This window comes from Polypterus senegalus, chromosome 11 (genome assembly GCF_016835505.1).
Source record: "Polypterus senegalus isolate Bchr_013 chromosome 11, ASM1683550v1, whole genome shotgun sequence".
Lineage (NCBI taxonomy): Eukaryota > Metazoa > Chordata > Cladistia > Polypteriformes > Polypteridae > Polypterus > Polypterus senegalus.
This window is the reverse complement of record NC_053164.1, coordinates 126,214,151-126,234,635: the sequence shown is the minus strand read 5'-3', so window position 1 is coordinate 126,234,635 and position 20,485 is coordinate 126,214,151. Positions and strand designations below refer to the sequence as shown.

General features: G+C 40.5%; 1 protein-coding gene across 1 annotated transcript in view; it reads right to left on the bottom strand.

Moving 5' to 3' along the window:
* Positions 1 to 6,062: 6,062 nt before the first annotated feature.
* LOC120539495 (phosphatidylethanolamine-binding protein 4) overlaps positions 6,063 to 20,485 on the bottom strand; it is a 620,910-nt gene continuing 606,487 nt past the window's right edge. Inside the window, exon 7 of the mRNA XM_039769605.1 lies at positions 6,063 to 6,363. Coding sequence (XP_039625539.1) covers positions 6,272 to 6,363 — 92 coding nt within the window. The 3' untranslated portion in view covers positions 6,063 to 6,271. The remainder of the gene's footprint in view (positions 6,364 to 20,485) is intronic.

Genomic DNA, 20,485 nt, shown 5'->3' with positions numbered 1-20,485 from the left:
ATAGTTTGATCTGATGAATTAACCTGACCAGCATGTCTTTGGGAACATGGGAGGAAACCTAGAGTGCCCGAAGGAAAAACCATGCAAATATGAGGAGAACTTACAAACTCAATAAAGTGAGAAGTCAAGCAAAATGACACCTTTTATTGGCTAACTAAAAAGATTACAATATGCAAGCTTTCGAGGCAACTCAGGCCCCTTCTTCAGGCAAGATGTAAGATGCAAGATTGACTACATCTTGCCTGAAGAAGGGGCCTGAGTTGCCTCGAAAGCTTGCATATTGTAATCTTTTTAGTTAGCCAATAAAAGGTGTCATTTTGCTTGACTTCTCACTACACTCACAATGGCTGCACGACACAACACAACAACCTAGTACTACAAACTCATTATAGTAGTTCTACTTTCTCAGAGTCCATTCAGTTTTGTAATGACATTTCTTGTAGAGAATTAATACCAAATAACCTAACCTTGAGTCCAAAACTCATCATTACCTATCTGCGATGGCAGAAACATGCTGAACTCCTTTAAAAGGCTCTTTTTGGTACTCAAATGTGGCACTTGGTGCCACTGCCCACCTGCCAAGTTGTTTTGCCTGCCTAAGGTAAAGTCATCCCTGATGGAGGATCGCTGGAATCGTGGGGTAGAGGAGCCCTTTCATTGGATTGGCTGGCCCAGCACTGACTCAGCTGTGGAATGGCCAATTGGGAGAGACAGCTTGATGGTGAGGTCTCTAAACAAATCCAAATCATATTATGTGATATCATCTACTGTTAAATTCTGCTCCCTACTTGTAAAATTTTTATTTTTATACTGCATTGAGGATTTGGTCTGTTCTGTGTTCCTTCTTTTTGACAGCCACTGCACACCCAACCTACCTGGAAAGGGGTCTCTCTTTAAACTGCCTTTCCTAAGGTTTCTTCCATTTTTTCCTTACAAGCGTTTTTTTTGGGAGGTTTTCCTTGTCTTCTTAGAGAGTCAAAGCTGTGCAGCTGTCAAGAGGCAGGGCCTCTTAAAGCCCATTGCGACACTTCTTGTGTGATTTTCGGCTATAGAAAAATAAATTGTATTGTATTGCACTTGGAGATGGCCCTTTGCTGAATTGTAAACCAGATTGAAAGGCATGCTGGAACTGCTGAGCACTGTCACTGCCATTACCTCCAATCTTGTTGAACCAGCAGCACTGGCTGCATTACAGATGTTCTATTGAACTTTTTTTATCAATAAGCTATGCAGTGACAAGATGGAGCAGACTGCAGTAAGGTATAGTCAGTGCATTTAGGATTGGTTTGAGGACACAAAGGAAGGAGTGACTGAGGGTTAAGGGTTTTTTTTTTTAGAATTGGTGAGCACAAAGGCCCACCACAAATCACCAAGACCACTTCCTAAAATGTCACCTAGAAACTCTCAAAGTGCCCTGCCGCTTGGGAAAACAAGCCCACTGACTGAGCTTGGCTGCCGCCTTCAGTTGGATTCATTTTCCTGTTGAGTGCCATGTTTTACAGCTGTAAAATAATGTTCCATATAAAACAAGTAAACTGCTACTCATTTAAGCTAATTTGGATAATTAGCTGCCTGGCATTCTTCTGTGAGCGCAAATCAAAAACATTTTGAACCCAATTTGGGAGGAAAAAAAAAAAAAACACTTAACACTTCAACACAATCAGTAATTCAGATGCAGTTGCCAAAGGTGTGCAGAAATCTTGGAACAAGGAAGAGATTTTCTTGTCTGTCTTTTTTAAGTGGCTGATATTTTTCATCAAAGCAAAAATACACAGACCTAAAGCAAAGCTTCAGGCCCTCCGGTTCTTACCAGAGGGGACATGAGGAGGATCCTTTCCTGACGTTTTAAAAAATGGCTTTCTAATTTTATATAGCACTTTACAAGAACAGCTTTACAGCTGGAACACAGGTAGGCTATGTGACCTGTTCTGAGCAATTCATTGCGACCACACTGAGTGAAGATGCCCGAGACATGAAAATCAAGTGTACTAAAAAAGGCTGGACTAAATCTTTCACAATAATAAAATATATATTCTCAAAGAGTAAAAATTTAGAAATATCTGAGCCCTGAGTAAACTTAGCTACACCTTTTAACAATGCAATGGCATGCCATTTTCACACCAACTTAATCCAATTCAGCATCAGTCCATCACAGGTCCCACACATGCCTATCATGCACATCTTTGGGGATGAGGGAGGTAAAAGAGAATATCCAAGAGAACACCCATGCAGGCACAGAAAGCACATGCAAACGCTACACGGGCAAGGAGCACCCTTGGGATTCAAACCCAGGATGATTCATGAGGCTGCAATGCTTCACACTGAGCTATTAAAATGTTGGAAAAATGTATAAACAGAGAGCTTTGGACTTCAAACCCCAATGGTGTGGGCTGAAATTCTGTTTCTGACACTGTGTCCATGAGTATGTCACTTCACCTGCCTGTGCTCCACTTAGGAAAAAAAAAAGGAGAAGGAAACCTGCTGCATCTCAAACTTTGTAAATCACCTTGGATAAAGGCATTAGCCAAATAAGTAAATTTTAACTGGGAATTCTAAATAAGTGTAATAGTGAGACTGGATATACCATATACAGTGTGAAACCTGGCCCCGGCACAGACAGACGGACAGCATATTTTTGCCCAACACACTTTATTTACACTATAAAAGTCCAGTGCACACTCACAAAACCCCAGTGCCTTCTGCACTGATTCCCCCAAGTCCAGGGCCCACAGTCTCTGTGCCTTTGTCCTGGCCGCCTCCCGTCCTCGCTCTCCAGCTCCGTCTGCTTCCTCCCGACTTCCACCAATCACTGGAGGGAGGCGGCCCCTTAAATAATGCCCCGGATGAGCCCCAGGTGCTTCCGCCTCTAGCCACGCCCAAGCGTGGCGGAAGTGTCGGCTGTCTTCCTGGCAGCTCTCCGGGTGCCACACAAAGTCTTCCCCGGCACTTCCTGGTGTGGCGGAAGTGCGGGCTCCCGGGATAATTAGGCACCGGGGCGCCGCCTGGCGGTGGCCACGGGTCCCTACAGGGCTGGGCTTCAAAGCCCTGTACCCGAGGCCCCCTGCCTAACCAGGACGGACGCCCACTCCGTCTGGAGGAGGCACTCGCCCTCCTCCGGTCCTCCAAGGCGTCCCGGCCGGGCTCCTGCCCCGACCGGCAACCGCACGGGATAAACCGGCATCGGGGCGCCGCCTGGCGGTGACCACGGGCCCCTACAGGGAAGGGCTTCCATGCCCTCAACCCGTGGCCCCAACAGAACCAGGACGGACGCCTCGCGGTCTGGAGGAGGCACAAGCCCTCCTCACGTCCTCCTGGGCGTCCCGGCCGGGCTCCCGCCCCGGCCGGGGCCACAACAGTATATCCACTGATATGTTCTCTTGTGGATATGTCGGGACTTGATTTTAATGTATAATTTCTGGAATTTTACAATGTCAGCCATATAAGTGGAATGTGGAAAACACACGTCATTGGTACACTGGATTATGATATGCTAACGGCTACCTGAGAGAGTAACCATGGAGCACACTGCCTTTTTCTTCTATGTGGGTGCGGTAATGCGTTGTATCAGTGGGTGCTCCTAAACTCTCTCTCTCTCTCTCTTTATTTTGCCAGAATACCCAAACTATTCCAAAGCAATGTTTGCACTGATTTGTGTTTTTTGTATCTCACACCCTCCTACACCTTTTTCATAAGAGAATCCCTTATCTACGATGGAGCGTTCGATCACAAGAATATACAAAGCTTTTAAATTAAACGTCGTTGAAGAAGTGAAAGAAATTGGTAACTGCGCTGCTGCAACAAAATTTGATGTGTCCGAGAAAATGATGTGAGATTGCAGGAGGCAAGAAGATGTTAAAAAAAAAAAAATGTAAGTGCTACATTTTTGAATGGGAGTATAAGTCGGGATCTGATTTTATGATTGATTTTTCAGGTTTCAAGACCCGACTTATACATAAGTATATACGGTACTTGTGTAACTCTGTCTTTCACCCATGTAAAGCTGAATCTGGCTTTTGAAATAGACTGAGACATCTAATATCCCAGTCATGCATACACAAAAACACATGTGAATTTTAATTTCTTTTATATTTTTGTAACATTTTAAAAGCACAGTGTGATGAGTTGTAGCCTCATGAATCTTCCTGGGTTTGAAACCCAAGGGTGTGCCTTGCCTGTGTAGAGTTTGCACGTACTTTCTGTGCCTGCCCGGGTGTTCTCTTGGGTATTCTGGTTTTCCTCCCACATCCCCAAAGATGTGCATGACAGGCACATGTGGGCCTTGTGATCGACGCTAAATTGGCCCAAGTCAGTCTGAGAATTGTCAATAGTGGCAGCTAAGTTTACTTGGGGCCCAGACTTTTCTATTAGTCTATTTTTTGAGCATATATATTTTGTATATACTGTATCAACCAAATAATGATCTTTTCTACAAATAGTTCTAAGAAATTCATAAATATAAATGTTTGAAATTTTCTGCTCCGTTTACCCTTTTCTGTAGAGATAGTTCCCTTACAGATATATGTCTCCCAATGATTGATAGTTTTGTAAAATTTGTTCTGAGATTTTTCAGGTAAGGAATACAGGAGTTTCGAGGTAAGGTAGTTCTACTCACTAATCGTGGTGATTATCACATGCAATTAAGAATTTCACTGGACTCTGCACACGAGACATTAATGACCCTAAAATCTACAAACCTGCAATTGTATCCCAACACTGATGAATACTAATAAGCAGTGCAGACACGGGTGCAGACAACACTGAATGGTAAAGGGGAGTAATGACTTCTTTGGAATTTTTACTTTTCATTAAGAAACATTTTTTTTCAAATTAGCAGACAGGTGGATGTAGTAGCAGTCAATGTTCCCTCTAAGGAGTAGCATAGAGTGAGCAAAAAACATTGTTTATGAGCAACATTTTGTTTAAGCCAAAAATTTATGAGCACCAATTTTCGCAATAAGTACGAGTGACACCGTCGGAATGAGCGATCGTGCGGGAAGTATGAGCAACGCTCTGAATTTGTGTGAGCGATCGCTCACGCGCTCAGCTTAGAGGGAACATTGGTAGCAGTGACATAACTGCTTTCCTTTTCCATTCAATGGTATCCGCATATGGATACAATTAAGGCAGAAACCTCTACAGAAAAAAGTAATTTATGGGTGAAAAGGAAATGTAAGCATTTTTTAGAAGATAAGAATATAAAAGGACAGCTCATTAAACAAAGAAATCAATTAACAGTAAGAATGACATACTAATTGTGAAACTGGTTGTAATAAACACCTGCAGCCACCAGGCACCCTAGGACAGAACCTGGGCAGCACTGTTGTAGAACAGGCTTGCCCAATGAGTTATGGATGGTGTATTAGGATTCCTCCAGTTGACCAAAATGTGTATTTGAGCCAAGACTGTAGTACAGGACCTCATGATGGCTAGCATTTATAAAGGCACAGTAATGTCTGACTGCATTGTGGCTTCTGATTCTTTCTTCAGGACTACATGATATTGCTCACTATGTAAGCTCAGTAAAATAAAGACTTGTGACCACTGCGATCTTGACTTCTCCACCCATTGTCACCCATAGTGCCTCCAAAGAACATCATATCCCCACTGTAAGACTTTTCTGAATTGCTTTTAACTGCACTTTATGAAGGTGGACATTCTATAAAATAAGGATTTATTTCAATATCCCCGCTGGTTTGCACTATGCTTTATTTGATGTATATTAGTGTTTGATGCTATTTTAAACTGCATGTTGTATTTTATAAGTTATCCCATTTTTTGAGACTGATGCTTTCCCTGTGCAGGGCTTTATTGATGTAGTCCTTTGGAAGTGTAGCTGTTGTTTTTTAGCTGGCTGGTATTGGCCCCTTTTATGCTGGTCAAGATGGAATTGAGGGCCATCCTGTTGCACTATATCAAACGCTGCTGTTCTGACTAAATATAGTAGCGAGAGAGCTTTTTGTGTGTATGGATTTGTGCCGCCTCGGCCACTGGGCATTGCTCAGCTACGTTAGAATTACTCCTACATGTTTCAGCAAAGAAAAATCAAACCTGCAGGCTGTGGATCTGCAGCAGAAAATACAGTTTATTTTTAAAATCAGGTGCTAAGTAAAGAAAAACAATCTGCAACGGAGTTGGTGAGAGGCGTTGGGCAGGATGATGAAAAAGCTTGAAGAGGAGGACTGTTCTCTTTTGGGATAGAGGGACACCACCATAGTAAAAGATTCATGCTTTGTGGAGGCAGTGACCTCAGCGTGAGATGGGCCTAATCTGATTAGTCATTTGAGTTTTGAGTCAGGAATTGTGTTGATGCCAGTGGAGAACCCAGGCTGAACTTCTTGATGAAGCCTTCCAGGTTCCAGTTTCCTGCAAGAAAAGAGCACATTATAGATGAGACTTAACAGCATAGATAAGCTTCTCAATCTGAGATAACAAAATCCATTTATGCCTTAAGCACGATGCTGTGAGCACTGAAATCAATAGTTAACATCCCACTCTGTGCTTCCACGGTACACTTAATGTCTTGATGAATTTGCCCAACTTTGCCCTATTCAGAAATATGCTTTCCGACCATCAGTTAGGGGACTTTGATCCATTTCCTGTCAAGTGGTCTATAACAAGCAAACAAGTTAGTTTCAACCAAATAGTTATCTGGTCCCAGATCTTATCAAAGGACCTCTTGGTACAAAAGGTAACTTCACTTTCTGCTACTGTGACTTATGACTGATAATATTGTGTGGCTTGCGTATTTAACCTTTGGGTGGGCTGCAAAGATGCCACCGCTGATGCACATTTAGTGCACCTTGTAGATGTGATTCTTGGTAGGCTTGTTGTCTTCCAAATTCCTTGTACCCCTCCTAGATGCCTTTAGGAGTTATAGAATACAATTCTTTGTCATTTTCTGGGCTCTCCTGTGTTCTTCTTTAACTCTTTCATGTTGATTTTTGTCAAAATTCAGGGGTAGAGGATGGTACTTAGCTGTAAGTTGTGACAAAACTTGCTCTTACATTTTAGTTTGACTCTCTTTGCTAAAAGGAATGTTACATAGCTTTCTTGATTTGACCTCGATTCCCTACACGTGCGTGAGCAGTGAAGAGCAAACAACCTCTAAAATGACATCGACATCTTGTGAGAGACCAAAGCAAATGTGCAAAGCAAAATACGCCATTGACGTTTTACTTAATTTCATTGAATAGGACTCTGAATTTGATACAAGTGATCTGGAGATGGACGAAAGTGAGGTACCAGTATCATCTGATCGGTCCCCAGCTGATTGTGGTACTGAACACTTTCATGTAGCTGATGCACCTACAGCAGCGTTCACCTGGAAGGACCACCAGGTATTGCATTACACTGCGACCACCACCAACCACTCACCTGCTGTGCTAAGACAGCCAGGCAGCAGGCCCACCGTGCATCCCTGCTGTCCATTGAGGTACCCCATGAAGCCATTGCTGCCAGAGATGCAGAATATGTGCCAACAGCAGCCACGGCACGTAGCAACAAATGCTTTATGTTGATTTATGTATGAAACAATTTCTTTGAATGCTTCTCAGAGAACTGAGTTTTTTAGAAAAAATATTCAGCCCTCAAAGAGTTAATAAATGGTGTTGATGAAGGAAGAGTCTAGGGGTTTAAAATGATGGTTAATGACTGATATTCGAACTCTAGAAAGGTTGACTCTGGTCATGAGTACTTATGCCTGGATTGTGATGCTGAGGTGCACGATGAAACATGAGAGTTGTCTTTATAATTGGCTGCAAATGTACACCTAGGTGAAGAGCAGGCAGTTTATTCAAGAATTATTCACAAAGACACCTACAGAACAGGTAGCAGTCTACAGACCACTTTCTCCATCCCACAGTGCCTATTTCCAAAATGTGTGATGCAATAGTGAAGACATCCATCCATCCATCTATTATCCAACCCGCTATATCCTAACTACAGGGTCACGGGGGTCTGCTGGAGCCAATCCCAGCCAACACGCCCTGTGTGGCAAGGCAGGAAACAAACATGTGACTGTAATTGAATAAGTAGGTTTGGAAAAAGAATGTGTGGAGGAATGTTTAGTATTTGTCCTAACAATATTTTTAGTTCATGTGATCATTCTGGTCCTAGACATATACAAATGCTGCCTGCACATTATATTCACACATTTGACGTTAATATGACAGAATAACTGTGTTTTTATGTGTAATAATTATGTGATTAGTAATTAGTAAAGTTTGTAACCGCATTTACCTTCGGACTTGTTACAGCGCTCTGTGCCTGCACACAGTGAAAAGCAATATACAAAATTAACTGAACTGGACTGAGTATTTGTTGGCATGACAGAACAGCTCATGGACACCCAGGTTTGTATTTGTCCATGCATTCATTCTTAAACCTGTTTACTGCCATTCAGGGTCATGCTTAGCCTGAGACTTACTGCAACCACTTCAGATAGGAGACACAAACCAGCCCTGAACATTACACCACTTTATTTTTGAGGCACTCTAATGTAGCTTTAGCCTTACATGTATGACTCTTGTCCTAATGCAAGGTGACTTCTTTGTCTCCATTTCAGTTTAGCACACTGAAATTAATTTTCTAACTGCATTTCTCTGTATATTGTCCCTTCTGTTTTCCTTCGACTTCTTGTTAATTGTTCCTATCTCTTCTTAAATTCAGTTTCCCTACCATCAATACTAGTAGCCATGTAGTTCTATTAACATTCAATGCATCACTGTGATTTGTGTATTCAAAAAACTTTACAATCATATAAACTGCTTATAAAATACTTTTTTTATTATTAATACTATACTGCATTGCTCCATTTCCCTTTATATTATACATGTTTGCTTTTATTTGAATTTTTATACTGTGACAAAAAATGTCTTAGGACCCTATAACTACTAGACCCCGAGCACAGTGGCTAACCTGCTTAACCCTGGGATTCTTGAATTGTGAGCTTCTGGAATCTTCTTCACTCCATAGTCTGCAAACTTAGACAGCACATGAAATACAAGAACCTCAGCTAACTGTTGCATTCATCTTGACATTTATCGTGGCTCTCCACAAGTGCCAGAGTGTGGAGTTGTAGTTTGAAAGATTCTTTAATACGATCTAAGAAGAACATTAGTATTTGTGTTGTGAATGATTTGTACTGTTGTGATTATTTTGTCACTGTTGTGGCTGTGAGGCAGCACAGTAAGCAGGAACTTGAGTTAATGCTATGTCATGACTAGAAAAACAATAAGAAGTAATCCTGTTTCGTTTTAATCATTAGACCATTGTTTAATTACTGACTGATACTGGTTAGGCAACCTATCTGTTATTGAAAATCATCGTATTGCAAGAAACTCAAAGTCAGACTTTGTTCTGGAAAACAGTATAGATCAGTGGACATAAGGTGTAATTACAATGGATCACTGAAACAGCCATTAGCTATCATAGCCCACTCAAAGCAAAAGTGATTAGAGCACAAAGAAATCCACCCTTGTTAAGTTAAGGGTATCAAAATCTAGAATGTAGATAAAGGGAAACTAAAGTTACATGTTTCCAATCAGTATAGTCAGTTTTTAAAAGGTAATGTATAACAAAGCTTCTTCTTTAAATCCATTAACTACTATTACAGACTAGTAAGGAAAAAAAATAGGTATTCTAATGTACTGTTTAAGCCGATGTCACATTACATGACTTCCAGTTGTTGGGAATGTCAGAGTCACTGAAGGAAGGTGCTGATCTTGTTGCTAGACTGTCTCAGTTTACACAACTGATAATTGCTGATCATTGTCACACAAGTGTGCATGGCAAGACAACCTCAGGCCTCAACAACTGGTACGTTCCAAATCGGAGGGTGGTGCTGTCGCCCAGTGCCTTTTCTGTTCCTGCCAGTGTCGAATGGATGATTGATAGTCAATCCACCTAACACTTAACTTTCAGCTCCCTTCCTCCTGAACCTGACCCTTCTGGGTAACATCCCAGAAAACCTGCTCTGCAGTCATCTTGGAGTCAGTCTGATGAAGGCTCTCATCTAGATAAGATATCTCTGAAACTGTTGCTTATTTTTTCAACTTGAAACTTCTCTCAAATACAACAGGTTCACCTAGGTGCCAAAATCCTTTATGATGTGTCATGCTCACTCCATTTTGGGACAGCCAATAGTATGTTGCCTGACGGAGTTGTTGCTGTATGAAGAGTTAACAGGTATGGCAATTTCGGCTGCAATCTTTGCCTTTTTTTATTTTATTAAGGAATGTAAAACATTAGACATCAGACATACGAGCTTCTCTTCTGTTTGTGAGGTGCAAAACACCTATGGTCCTTATTCCGTGGAACAATATTATAAGAATTATACTTCCGGATGAGCATTCATTGGATATCAGCTCTCATGCACACTGTGTCCACCCCGGTGCCTAAAGACAAAATCAAACCTGTTTGATCTTATAGGAGCAAGTCGTGGAGTTGTTGGAGTGAGTCGCTGGGTATGTTACATTGCAAGTTCACAGGAGCGCATCACTGACTCGTTCCCACTCACTAAGATTATGTAAATGAAGGTGATGACTGAAAATTGCTAGAGAAGTTGCCTAAAGTGACATGACATTTAGATAATGACCTTTGACAAATGGGAAATCAGTACTGCCATTCAACATTTTTACACACATTAGAAAGACAGATTTTATGAACTTCTTAAATGACAAAATTTACAATTGGAGATTCACTCATTTCAAAATCACCTTCCAAACCTTTAGGAATCTTGACTTTAGAACAGAAAAGGAAATTCTAACAATTATATTTTAAATCTACTACTTGTCCCTTCGACCCTATCCTAACACAATTACTATTCTGGCAGCAGCCACTGTTAACATTAGGTGTATTAGGTTGATATTGATTGACACTCTTTTTAATGCACTAAATGTGTCAGTTATCAGACCACAATGAAAAAATATAACAGCTAGTCCCAAACATGCAATAATTATGAACTATTTCAAATATACCTTTTTTTGGAAAGTACTTGAAAAGATACTTTCTGCACACACTCTGTGTCGCTTTACTCATTACAACTTACCTGAGAAGTTTCAGACTGGTTTTCACACCCACCAGCCATGGTACAGAAACAGCATTAATTCAGGCTCTTATTGACATTTTAATAATTTTGGATTAATCAAACACTACAATTAATTATGTTGTTAAATAAGCACTCTATTCTGTTTCATAGGCCTGAAAATTATGTTGGATCCTCAGGCAACGTACTGGAGTGGTTTAGTTCATAGAGACTCAGAGATCCTGCAGGGTTTATTGTGTTGTGCTTACTGTTATAATTCAATTTTATTTACTTAATGTAGGATTTTTTGTTATTTAATTTATAGTGTATATCTGAATATATAGATGTTTTAATGTTTAATTTGCGATGTCATCTTATTAGCATTTTGTTTTTGTCTGTGTTAACCATTGGGATGTCTGCTGCCCATCATTTAAGATGGAAGTCATATAACATATCATGCCATTACATCTCAGCTGTTAAAGAGGATACTGCACACACACCCATGATTCCTTACTTTGAATCTAAGAACACTCAACTATGATTCACTTTTATTTTCTTTCTAGCAGTATAGGAAGCTAAAATGTACCACCAAGAAGACTTCAGGGTTAGAACCTTTGCTGTGCTCATGACACTTTGACTCTCGTTTTGTGTTTTGGTTTAGTCACTTGTTCTGTTTTTCTCTGTTTGCTTGACTCTTTTGCTTGGCCTCATCCCTCACTATGTTTCCATCTAATGCTCTTTGCTATTAGTCAGGACACCCCCTGCTTCAGCCACTTACTTGATGCATTGAGCTCTCCTTTTGATCAGTTTTTCCTTATGTTTTAATCATTTTATAAATGTATTTTTTTTTTAAATATTGCTCTTCTATTACATTCCCCAAGATATCTGAGCTTAAAGCAGAACTCTTGAATAGAAGACCAGTACATCACAGGGCACTCCACAGTTATTCATACTGGGACACTTTTAGAGTCATCTATAAACCCACCATGTTCATTTCTAAAATACAGGAGTGAATTTAAAAAACCCACAGAGACATTGTCTCACACAAACAGATGACAGCAGGAATTTAATCCAGGCCCCTAAAGTTGGAAGGCAGTAGGTCTCATTACTGCACCACCATGCCTCCCCGGCACACTTCCGTTAATTACCCATGTCTGCAGGGGTTTGGCGATTCTCAGGGGAAAAATCAAGGAGCCACATGTCACTGGTGATACTGCAAGTGTTCGACTTCCAATTCTGCACATGCTTTTTTGACCTGAATCACAGAAAAGAGAACAGCTCTGCTCAAAATAAAATGTGTTACCGTAGCAATTGAAGTGGGATGTGACAGCGTTTGGCAACACGAGAGTCAGAAAGAAACAAATTCCTGTGACGCGTCTTTCTTTGTAAAACAAACACCAGAAGGTGGTCCGGCTGGTACGAAAATATCACTTCTGATTTTCTTACACCCCCGTCCACGGCATACAGAAAGCAAATGCAAATTAACAACTTTATTAAATAGCAAGGTTTATTTTTCTTTTTTCTACTACAGTTTTATTTATTTATCGCTATGTGAACAGTAGTGATTTTAATTTAGATTGTCACTGTCTGAAGTGGCAGTCTTTCAGTCATAACTGTGGTACCTCTGAATGAGGAGGGGAAGGGAGGCACCGGGCACTTGAAGCTAGAAACTGATTGGTTGTAAGATTCTGAGAGTTCCAAGGTCACACCTTACTAGAACACATTTAAATTACAGCTGACTGCAATTTGTGACATCATTGGTTGAAAGTGTGCCAGCCACTCAGTCTTAATTTGTAAAATAATGTGGCATTTACTCTTAGTACCTTTGTACATGCAGGAGGTTCTGATCATTTAACAAGCTTATCTATCAGTAAATAAAGGTTAAGAAATAATAATAATAAAAAAAAACCAGAACAGACAGTTGTCTAGAGGTGACATGAATTATCATGATGGCTTTGGGTGCAGGAGCTACTAGGTAGGCTTTTAATATGACACAGAGCAGTCTCCTGCTGTTTCAGCCACTAACCACACATCTGACTGGTGTTTGGAAATTCACAGATGGCCAATATTATGCATCATGTTTGCATAACATATTAATAGAAAGAGTTTTTTTTTTTTTTTTTACAAAAAAACTAAATCATATTACTGTTCTGTTTTTAGATTGCTAATTTTCCCCTCAAAGTAACTAACCCAACATATAAATTCAAAAGAAGACCTCACAACTAGTAGATGTGGTGCTGCTCCATATCAAAATAAGGCACGCCAAAGAGAACTTGTGGGGAAATAATCCATTCTCATCCAAGTGGTGTCATTTACCAAGTGAAGGAAGCAGTGTGGAAGTGGGCAGTTGGTGTCAGAGGGGTTTTACTCCTTTGTGGTGGATGAATTTCATTCTTCCTTTATAATATGCTTGACAAAGTAATAAAGTTGTAGTGTATTTATAAGTTAATAGTCAAAAGCAGATCTGTTTCTGAACATCCGATAACACTCCGTTAAGATCTCAGCAACATTCATACATTCAAAGTGAACTTTAGCAACAACAATTCATATCATCAAGTAAAATATCAAAAGTCAAACAACTGCACCCATTAGTTCCAAACGTCTGGGTTCGGCGATTTGAATGAATATGGCAAAATAAATCTTAACAGGATATGTTATCTACAAGAAGCTCATTCAGCTGGACAAAATGGAGTCAAATCAGTGTGATACTGTTTCTGCACTCTTGGTGCATGTGGTATAAATACCTCATTTCAAACATACAGTGTGCCCTACAAACTTAAAATGAATGTCCCTGTCCTCAAGGCCTACACACTGAAAACAGAGAGGAAACAATTAGCTTTACCAAGCAAAATGGCCAGATGTAGTAACAATTCATAAAAAGCACTAAGCAAACATGTAGAAGGTCCATGAAGAAGGCACAGTGAAAACAAACCTGATGGTCAGTGCTACTACCTATTTTATCTGCTCTAAAGGGAAGGCCTACAGGACGGTAGTGAGACCAGCTATGTTATATGGGTTGGAGATGGTGGCACTGACCAGAAAGCAGGAGACAGAGCTGGAGGTGGCAGAGTTAAAGATGCTAAGAATTACATTGGGTGTGACGAGGATGGACAGGATTAGAAATGAGTACCTTAGAGGGTCAGCACAAGTTAGACATTTTGGAGACAAAGTCAGAGAGGCGAGATTGCGTTGTTTTGCACATGTGCAGAGGAGAGATACTGAGTATATTGGGAAAAGGATGCTAAGGATAGAGCTGCCAGGCAAGAGGAAAAGAGGAAGGCCTAAGAGAAGGTTTATGAATGTGGTGAGAGAGGCATGCAGGAGTTGGGTGTGACAGAGCAAGATGTAGAGGACAGGAAGATATGGAAGAAGATGATCCGCTGTGGTGACTCCTAACAGCCGAAATAAGATGTATTTTTGTCTAGGAGTTAAAAGGATGACTCTTTCAGTTACCTGTATATCTATGTTATGGAAGTGCATATTGTTTTATTCTTATCTATTATTTTTGATATGTCATTTATTTATTCTTACATTTACCTACAGTGCATCCGGAAAGTATTCACAGCACATCACTTTTTCCACATTTTGTTATGTTACAGCCTTATTTCAAGTTGAACAGTTTAACATCTGTGGCAGAGCGACAGGCATTAAGCAAACTCCTGTCAATCATGAATAATCCACTGCATCCACTGAACAGTGTCATCTCCAGACAGAGGAGTAGCTTCAGTGACAGACTTTTGTCACTGTCTTGCTCCACTGACAGACTGAGATCGTTCCTCCCCCACACTATGCGACTCTTCAAATTTAATTTTATTTTTATTTTTTTCATTTTTATTACTATTTAATTAAATATTGTTTCTTTGTATCAGTATACTGCTGCTGGATTATGTGAATTTCCCCTTGGGATTAATAAAGTATCTATCTATCTATCTATCTATCTATCAAAATGGATTAAATTCATTTTTTCCTCAGAATTCTACTCACAATACCCCATAATGACAACATGAAAAAAGTTTACTTGAGGTTTTTGCAAATTTATTAAAAATAAAAAAACTGAGAAATCACATGTACACAAGTATTCACAGCCTTTGCTCAATACTTTGTCGATGCACCTTTGGCAGCAATTACAGTCTCAAGTCTTTTTGAATATGATGCCACAGGCTTGGCACACCTATCCTTGGCCAGTTTCGCCCATTCCTCCAGCCATTTTAAGATCTTTTCAGAGATGTTCAATTGGATTCAAGTCTGGGCTCTGGCTGGGCCACTCAAGGACATTCACAGGGTTGTCCTGAAGCCACTCCTTTGATATCTTGGCTGTGTGCTTAGGGTCGTTGTCCTACTGAAAGATGAACCGTCGCCCCAGTCTGAGGTCAAAAGCGCTCTGGAGCAGGTTTTAATCCAGGATGTCTCTGTACATTGCTGCAGTCATCTTTACCTTTATCCTGACTAGTCTCCCAGTTCCTGCCACTGAAACACATCCCTACAGCATGATGCTGCCACCACCATGCTTCACTGTAGGGATGGTATTGGCCTGGTGATGAGCGGTGCCTGGTTTCCTCCAAACGTGACGCCTGGCATTCACACCAAAGAGTTCAATCCTTGTCTCATCAGACCAGAGAATTTTGTTTCTCATGGTCTGAGAGTCCTTCAGGTGCCTTTTGGCAAACTCCAGGCGGGCTGCCATTTGCCTTTTACTAAAAAGTGGCTTCCGTCGGGCCACTCTACCATACAGGCCTGATTGGTGGATTGCTGCAGCGATGGTTGTCCATCTGGAAGGTTCTCCTCTCTCCACAGAGGACCTCTGGAGCTCTGACAGAGTGACAATCGGGTTCTTGGTCACCTCCCTGACTAAGGCCCTTCTCCCCCGATTGCTCAGTTTAGAAGGCCGGCCAGCTCCAGGAAGAGTCCTGGTGGTTTCGAACTTCTTCCACTTACGGATGATGGAGGCCACTGTGCTCATTGGGACCTTCAAAGCAGCAGAAATTTTTCTGTAACCTACCCCAGATTTGTGCCTTGAGACAATCCTGTCTCGGAGGTCTACAGACAATTCCTTTGACTTCATGCTTGGTTTGTGCTCTGACATGAACTGTCAACTGTGGGACCTTATATAGACAGGTGTGTGCCTTTCCAAATCATGTCCAATCAACTGAATTTACCACAGGTGGACTCCAATTAAGCTGCAGAAACATCTCAACGATGATCAGGAGAAACAGGATGCACCTGAGCTCAATTTTGAGCTTCATGGCAAAAGCTGTGAATACTTATGTACATGTGCTTTCTCAATTTTGTTATTTTTAATAAATTTGCCAAAACCTCAAGTAAACTTTTTTCACGTTGTCATTATGGGGTGTTGTGTGTAGAATTCTGAGGAAAAAAATGAATTTAATCCATTTTGGAATAAGGCTGTAACATAACTAAATGTGGAAAAAGTGATGCGCTGTGAATACTTTCTGGATGCACTGTATTTCTAATTTGTTTTTCTTTTCTTGTAACTTTTTCTTTGACATCTTGTAAAGCACATTGAGCTACATCCTTCATATGAAAATGTGCTAAAGAAATAATTGTTTTTGCTTATCTTTACAGTTTAATCAAATGAGTTTGTCAGGGACTGTTATTTTTACTTTAATTAAAAAAATCTACACCAAGAGGTAGCTTAAGTGTTGTTGTGATTTTTATGGCTTAGCAAATCCTTATACAGGTGCACCAGAATGTGGCAGTGTCCTGGTTATATTAATAATGGCTTCATTATGGAGTGCTGATTTTAGGGGCACTTAAAAGTGAACCCTGAACCTAAACAATAACACAGGTATCCAACATAACACAGGAGAAGAGCTTATTAAAACACACAGGTATAATACAACAAGGGGAAATGGAAGTAACATAACAAACATCTAAGGCTACAGGCTATTGTAGACAATATGGTTCCAAGGTACATTGTAAGGTTATAGGTCGATAGCTTCCCTTAATCCCCCGCTCAATTTCTCTTAGAACACTACTTTCATTTTCTCACTTTGGACTGTCCTTTCACTTGCCAGTTGAACCCTTGTCTACTATTACTGCCCAGTCCAAAGCTTGTCGGGTCAGTGCTTGGAAGGCGCTTTTAAGCTTGAAATGAGTAATATTTCCATATAATAATGTCACATATTGTTCCAGAATACTTTGTGGCCATTGAAACTCTTGTTTGTACTTATAAAAAGCTGCACCACCACCTCTAATCCACTGGCACCATGTGATCCAGCTTGTCCCACATACTGTACTAGGGAATCTCAGAATGGCTGTCTTCCCAGTCCCAATGGCAGACACTGCCCTTTAGGGCTTAAGGGAACTTTGAAAAGACTCATAAAGGTATTTTATTCTTAATCTAGAGTCTTGTTTGTCCCAAGTCACTAGCAGAACTCCTTGCTAAGTAATCTGGGTGTTGCTATCCTTAAATGTCTTATTTGAGACACATTAAGATGAAAGAGAGTAAAATTTCCTGGCAGAAGTGATAATATCATATCTGATCTTTTGTTAGTTGAAAACAGAACCTTAGAGGATCAATACCATTCAAGGCACAACACAATGGAGGACTTACAGAGACCTGGGAGAAGAGACAAACATGGTACTCGAAACAGAAAGAGAAGAAAAGTGAGGGGAGTGCACAGACCCACTTGATGCACTATTTTTCAAAGAGTGTTCCCTTTGAGAGGTGTTTGGTCAGTGAAGTGCCTTACAACACCTAACACTCATGCTGCCCTCAATAATAAATGTAAAGTTTAATGTCTCTCCAACCTTCTTTAATCTCCAACTCTGCTGCTTTGGTTAGGCAAGTCTTTTTCCGGAAATATTTGCAAGGTCAGGACTCCAGACTCAAAGCATAGGAAGAATTTTCATAAAGACTACACCAGTATTGAGCCATGTGTACAATGCATTATACCCAGGGAGCTGTTGTCTTACTTAAATTTAATTCACTTTAAAAGCTAAGCAGGGGAACACCAGAGATTTGCAAAATGAGTAAGGAACCAACTAAAGAGACACCTTTCAAATTTTGACATATGCGTAAGAGGTATATGATGATAATTTTGAAAAAAAAAACATTAATGGATATTCTCACAGGATTTACAAGATCTGAACTAATGGACAAAGCTATACTGTATCAGTGGATACTCTATGGATCAGTAATCTGGACCACCAGGTTTGTAGGTTTACATAACAGAATCAGGCTATTAAAATATTAAAACCAATTCTGAAAGACAGGTAGTAAACATTGTGGGAAGAACAGAAAGTTGTTCTGTAAATTTGTACATCTACAAGAAACAATCTGGTGAAATGACGAAGTGTTCCCATTGCTACAAGCAACTGTCCTGAAAGTGAGAGCTTAACACAACTCATGGTCATTTACAAACCCAGTCCATTAGGGCAAACACAAGACAGGGTGTATTTTACATAACTGTGCACAGTGTGTGTGTACTTACAACAAGATGCAGTAATACTTTTGTCATTGTATTTTGATGAAATACACATTGTGACAGATTAATTACATATGAAAGAATTTAATACAGGGCGGCATGGTGATGCAGAGGGTAGCGCTGCTGCCTCGCAGTTAGGAGACCCGGGTTCGCTTCCCGTTACCTCCCTGTGTGGAGTTTGCGTGTCTGAGTGGGTTTCCTCCAGGTGCTCCAGTTTCCTCCCACAGTCCAAAGAAATGCAGGTTAGGTGCATTGGCGATTCTAAATTGTCCCTAGTGTGTGTCTGATGTGTGTGGATGCATGCCCTGTGGTGGGCTGGCACCCTGCCAGGGGCTTGTTTCCTGCCTTGCGCCCTGTGTTGGCTGGGATTGGCTCCAGCAGACCCCTGTGTTCGGATTCAGCGGGTTGGTAAATGGATGGATGGATGGGTTTCTTGCCATTGTAAAGGCATGTAGAGTCATGAGTCACCATTGTATTTAATGGTGTTGGTTGTGAATGTTTTACAAAGATTTTAATGGTGGGTCACCGATGGATTGATTATGAAATCAGCATTACAACTACTGTATTGGAAATTCTCAAAAGGGTATACCACCCATTTCTCCTAGGTGGGGGATTATCGAACAAAAAAGTTTAAGAACCCTGATGTAATAAATAGAAAACACATAATGTAAGACAATGTCTTTCACAGGTTCACTAAGCCTCAGTGTAGATTTGTGTAAGCACTAATAATATTTCTCCCCTTTTTTGTTCTCAAAGTTGAGCCATAAGAGACCTGGCAATTCCAATAGATAATATAGATAATATTGAGCAATAGTCCCAACCCAGTCACTATCTGTGTGGCATTTGCATATTCTCCCCATGTTTGTGTGGGTTTTTCTCTAGGTACTCTACTTTTTCTCACATCTCCCTGAGATATACAGATTGAGTTGCTTGGCAACTCTAAACTGGTCCAGTGAGTGTGCTTTTGGATTGAACTGGTATCTTCTCTCAGTTTGATTCTTTTCTTCTGCCAGATGCTACTGGTATAGGTGATGGGCTCCATGCATCTGAATTGGAGCAAGCCTGTTCATAAACTATAGATATGTGTTTTTTAATTTGTAAGTTAACAAGTGTCAAATATTTAAGATATATATAGACATAGAGCCATTTAAGAAAACATACAATATATACTGTATGCATATATATGCATATATATATATATATAGATATATACACTGTACATACATATATATGTACAGTATATTTATATTTTTGTATTCTCAATCCTCTTTTATGGGCTCTAAAACTTCATAGGCCTTTGGCACAGCTTCCAAAGCACATATTTGATAAGAGTGTAACTGCTGGAATTGGTATAAACAGCAGGAGCAGAGGTGCATATGCATGAAACAACCAGTGCCTTTAATTTCAAGAATGTGGTTCCCATTTTACAGTCTATTTCAAACATTTTATTAGCATTCACAAGTCATTTAAGAAAAAATACAATAAAAATAAAACTAATAAAACCCCTTTAATGCTGCTTTTCTCAAAGAATCTCTCTGCAGAAGGCCTGATCTCATTACCCAGACCAAAGTGACCTAGCCAGTTGGCTGACCTGACCCCATTCAAGAGTCACCCAGCGAGGGTGTAAGTCACCACTTCCTGGGGAAGCATGTGTGTATGTCTGGCGGAGCATTTGACCAGGCGTGGGTAGGAGGTAGCCTGCTTCTTGCTTTTTCTCCTCAGGCTTAAGATGTCATGTTGTTATAATTAAGATACACTACAGCCATATAAGCAGGATGTGCACTAGAATGGCTAGTGTGTCACATCCAGCAGATCCAGCCAAGAGATCTGCTTCTAGAGACAGATGATTGCACTACTCAGACAAACAGCTCTGAGACGTCTGTAGTGGGTGGCACTGAAGCTCCACATTACAAGTCATCCAAACTGTGAGCCAGTGTCCAACTGCTTTGTAACAAAATGGCTCTAGGCTGCAGGCGTCTTGTGTGCTGCCTTATTTATAGCCCTATACATTTAT